This window comes from Oxyura jamaicensis (assembly GCF_011077185.1).
Source record: "Oxyura jamaicensis isolate SHBP4307 breed ruddy duck chromosome 33 unlocalized genomic scaffold, BPBGC_Ojam_1.0 oxy33_random_OJ72885, whole genome shotgun sequence".
NCBI lineage: Eukaryota > Metazoa > Chordata > Aves > Anseriformes > Anatidae > Oxyura > Oxyura jamaicensis.
Genome location: NW_023305086.1, coordinates 1 through 4092, shown reverse-complemented (window position 1 = coordinate 4092; position 4092 = coordinate 1). Strand labels below are relative to the sequence as shown.

Below are 4092 nucleotides of genomic sequence, written 5' to 3'. Positions count from 1 at the left end.
CCCCCCCCCCCCTCCCAGGAGGCTCCATCTCCAACATGTACGCCATGAACGTCGCCCGCTACCACCGCTTCCCTGAGGGCCGGCAGCGGGGCAGCCGGGCCCTGCCACGCCTGGCGCTCTTCGCCTCACAGGAGGTGGGGACGGGGATGGGGATGGGGTGGGGGGGCTCGGGTGTAGCCCCCCCCCCCCGGTCCCCCCACCCCCCTGCCCCCACCCCAGAGCCACTACTCCATCGAGAAGGGGGCCGCCTTCCTGGGCATCGGCACTGACAACGTCTTTCTGGTGCGCGCGGATGAGAGGTGAGGCCCCTGGGCACCGCGGGGGGGGGCGGACCAGGACCCCCTGGCCCCAGCCTCGCTGCTGACCCCCCAGCACCCCGCAGGGGGAAGATGATCCCTGAGGAGCTGGAGAAGGAGATTGAGAGGGCGAAAGGCGAGGTGAGGCCCGGGGGAGCCGGCTGTGCTGGGATCCTCTGCAAATCCCGACCCCGTTATACTGCCCCCTGCCCCATTATGCTGCCCCAGTGCACTGTGCCCCCAGCATGCTGCCCCCATCCCATTGTGCTCCCCCCTGCAATGCTCTGCCCGCTGCCCCCAGCGCACTGCCCCCATTCCCCCTCGCTCCCCCCCAGGGCGCCGTGCCGTTCTTCGTCAGTGCCACGTGCGGCACCACTGTCCTGGGTGCCTTCGACCCCCTGGGCAGCGTGGCGGATGTGTGCCAACGCCACGGCCTCTGGCTCCACGTGGACGTGAGTCTCTGGGGGAGGGACGGGGGGGTCCCTGCTGTGTCCCCGCAGCCCCGTTCCCCTGCGGTGCCCCCGGGGGCTCCCCCTGCTCCCACCCCTGTGCCCCACAGGCTGCCTGGGGCGGGAGCGCGCTGCTCTCCAGGACGCACCGGCACCTCCTGGCTGGCATCGAGAGGTATCCGTGCTGTGAGGCGGGCCTGGAGCTCGCCGTTTAAGGACTGGGGGGCTGGGGGGGGTGGCGGCATCGTCCCGCTGACCCCTTTCTCCCCCCAGGGCTGACTCAGTGGCCTGGAACCCGCACAAGATGCTGGCGGTGGGGCTGCAGTGCTCGGCTCTGCTCCTCCGTGACACCACCGTAGGTCCCGCGCCCCCCACCCGGCCCCCCAGGGCCCCCAGGCCCCCGGTGCTGATCCCCCTGCGGCCTCCCTCAGGGGCTGCTGCAGCGGTGCCACGGGGCAGGCGCCGCGTACCTCTTCCAGCGTGACAAGTTCTACGACGTGGCGTACGACACTGGCGACAAGACGGTGCAGTGCGGCCGCCGCGTCGACTGCCTCAAGCTCTGGCTGCTCTGGAAGGCCGTGGGCACCGAGGGGCTGGAGCGCCGCGTCGACAGGGCCTTCGCCTGCACCAGGTGAGTGCCGGGACCCCTCCCTGAGCGCAGGGGGGTGGCTGCGAGATGCCCCCCTTCCCCCCCAGCATCTCGTGGCCCCGGGGCCGTGGCTGACGCCGCTCTGTCCCCAGGTACCTGGCGGAGGAGGTGAGGCGGAGGGACGGCTTCCAGCTGGTGCTCGAGGTACGGGGCCGTGCGCCCGCACTATCGCTGGGGTGATTTCACACCTCGGTGCTGCGGCATCGCGGGGGGAGCCCCAGGGGGGTGGGAGGAGGGAGCACCCCCCTCCCGTCCTGTGGCCGCATTGGGATGCACACGGGTCCGTCGGGGTGCCCCAAAGGCAGGGCACAGCCGGTGCCCCCAGTGAGGTGCCGGTGACCCCCCGCCCTCGGCCCATTCCCCCCCCCCCCCCCCCCAGCCCGAATTCATCAACCTCTGCTTCTGGTTCGTGCCACCCAGCCTGCGGGGCTGCGAGGGCTGCGAGGATTTCTGGCTGCGGCTGGGGAAGGTGAGCGCAGCCCCCGCCCCCCCCCCCCCGGCCAACCCCCCCCGGGCAGTCCCCGTACAGCCCTGTCCCCGCACAGGTGGCCCCGGCCATCAAGGAGAGGATGATGAAGGAGGGCTCCATGATGGTGGGCTACCAGCCCCACGGCGCCAGGGTCAACTTCTTCCGGCAGATCGTCACCAGCCCCGCCGTCACCAGGGCCGACCTCGACTTCTTCCTGGATGAGATCGAGCGGCTGGGGCGTGACCTGTAGGGCCCCACACAACCCCTGTGCTGCCCCCCAAGGGGGACATTTGGGGACTGAGGGCGGGGGGGCTCCCCCTGCTCGTAGCCCAGTGAAGGCCAGACTGGCCTCCACCGCGCTGCAAGGACAGGTGGAATAAACCCATTTTCACCCTGGAATAAACCCCTCCTTGTCCTGGAATAAATCCCATTTTACCCTGGAACAGACACGTATTACCATAGAATAAACCCGATTTGTCGTAGAATAAATACACTTTATTCTGCTGGTCCCAGCATAAAACAGGCCTGAGCACGGCCAGGACCCCCCCGGCTGCACCCCCCCTACATGCCCTGCAGGAGCTCGAGCACCTCGGGGTCCACGGGGGCGCCGCGCAGACAGTCCAGCAGCCGGGGGGCCGTGGCCCCCCCCTGCTGCCGCCGGCGCCACTCACGCAGCATCTCGAAGGCGCGCAGCACGGTGCGCTGCGGCCGCTCCTCGCCGATCTGCTCGAGGCGGCTCTGTGGCAGCCCCAGGCAGGCGATGCCCACCTCCTGCCACTCGCTGCCCAGCCTCTGTGCCACCAGCAGCAGGTCCTGCTCCGTCAGCACCCGGGGGGGGCGGCCTGGGGGGTGGGGGGAGCGTCAGGGGTGCCTCCACATCCTCCCTGTGCCCCCCCACCCCCTTCCGCTGCCTCCCCGAGCATCCTCGGCAGATCCTGGCGCTCCTTGGGCACTGCCGCCAGCACCCCGAGCACCTCCAGCACCCTCAGCACCTCCAGCACCTCGGGCACCCTGAGCGCCTCCATTATCCTGGATACCTCCAGCATCCCGGGCGCCTCCAGCACCCAGAGCACCTCGAGCACCTCCAGTACGCCAAGCACCCCGGGCATCTCCAGTACGATGGATACCTCCAGCATCCCGGGCACCTCCAGCATTTGGAGCGCCTCCAGCATCCGGAGCACCTCCAGCACCCAGAGCGCCTCCAGGACTCTGAGCCCCTGCAGCATCTCGACCATCTGCAGCACCCTGAGCTCCGCCGCCAGTCTCGCCAAGGCTGCCTGGGGCCTCGTCCTCCTCGGGGAGCTGATACTGCCGGAGGAGGTCGTGGCGGCCAAGCTGCCGGAGGACGGCAGCGGCCACAAGCAGTGCGCGGCCAGGGAAGTGCTGTAGGAGCAGGGCACAGAGCTCGGGGCGTGTGGCGGGGTGCAGGCGGCTCAGCGGCAGCTGCCCCCCCAGCAGGAACTTGAAGGCCTCGAACTCGTCCTCCACCAGCGCCTGCTGCAGCCTCAGCAGCGTCTCGCGCTCGTCTGACGCCATCGGGGATGGAGCTGGGGAGGGGTTGGGGGTCGCGTCAGGGCACGGGGATGGCCGGGGACCCCGGGGATGGTGCTGTGCACCCCCCACCGACCCATGTGTGTGACCCCCCCACCGTGTGCCCCCCCTGCTCTTGTGGGGAGGGGTCTGCCCGGAGTCTCCAGAGACACGGAGCCAGCCATGGGGCACCCCAGTATCCCCAACCCCCCCCATTGCCATAGGACCCCCCAGTGTCCCCAGTGCCCACCCACTGCCAGCTGACACAGCCCCCAGTATCCCCAATCCCCTCCCCCGTTGCCATAGGACCTGGTCCCCCCAGTGTCCCCAGTATGCCCACACTGCCACGGGACCCAGTCCCCGGTGTCCCCGGTGTCCCCAGTGTCCCCAGTACTCCCCCCCCGCCACGAGACCAGTTCCACCTGGTGTCCCCAGTTCCTTCCCCCGCCATGAGACCCGGCCCACCAGAGCCCCCAGTGCGCCCAGTATCCCCCGCCCCCCGGGGTTCCCCCCGCCCCCCCCGTTGCTCGATGTCCCCGGTTCCCCGGAGCCCCCCGCCCCCCCCGGCCCCTCCAGGAGCCCCCCTCCCCCCCCGCCCCTCACCTCCTTCCTTTTCCCGCCAGGAGATGGGGGCGTGGCCGGGGACAAAAGAGGGCGTGTCCTGGACAGGGGGCGGGGCTTAGGAAGAGGCTCCGGGGG

General features: G+C 70.4%; 2 protein-coding genes across 4 annotated transcripts in view; one reads left to right on the top strand and one right to left on the bottom strand.

Annotated features, from left to right (window-relative positions):
- The window catches only part of CSAD (cysteine sulfinic acid decarboxylase), a 3601-nt gene extending 1253 nt beyond the window's left edge, over positions 1-2348 (top strand). For 2 of the 3 annotated variants that reach the window (XM_035313322.1, XM_035313323.1), the window contains 10 exons: positions 19-134; positions 220-299; positions 383-437; positions 632-748; positions 856-920; positions 1019-1100; positions 1177-1376; positions 1487-1538; positions 1774-1863; positions 1940-2306. In XM_035313322.1, coding sequence (XP_035169213.1) covers positions 19-134; positions 220-299; positions 383-437; positions 632-748; positions 856-920; positions 1019-1100; positions 1177-1376; positions 1487-1538; positions 1774-1863; positions 1940-2113 — 1031 coding nt within the window. In that variant the 3' untranslated portion in view covers positions 2114-2306. Of the gene's footprint in view, positions 1-18; positions 135-219; positions 300-382; positions 438-631; positions 749-855; positions 921-1018; positions 1101-1176; positions 1377-1486; positions 1539-1773; positions 1864-1939 lie in introns of all 3 variants that reach the window. The other variant, XR_004746862.1, reaches the window with a different exon arrangement.
- A 16-nt stretch (positions 2349-2364) lies between these two features.
- LOC118158652 lies at positions 2365-4044 on the bottom strand. The gene is made up of 3 exons (XM_035313324.1): positions 3997-4044; positions 2991-3410; positions 2365-2705 (listed from the first exon to the last, which is right to left on the bottom strand). The coding sequence occupies exons 2-3, from the start codon at positions 3397-3399 to the stop codon at positions 2425-2427; spliced, it is 690 nt and encodes a 229-aa protein (XP_035169215.1). The 5' UTR covers positions 3400-3410; positions 3997-4044; the 3' UTR covers positions 2365-2424.
- Positions 4045-4092: the final 48 nt, after the last annotated feature.

Bases quoted from the DNA above. Each gene is read 5' to 3' on its own strand.
- LOC118158652 (XM_035313324.1), bottom strand. From the start codon at position 3,399: ATGGCGTCAGACGAGCGCGAGACGCTGCTGAGGCTGCAGCAGGCGCTG. The intron at 2,706-2,990 runs GTATCCATCGTA...CCCACCCCCCAG, and splicing joins AGGTGCCCGGGATGCTGGAG to GCCGCCCCCCCCGGGTGCTG.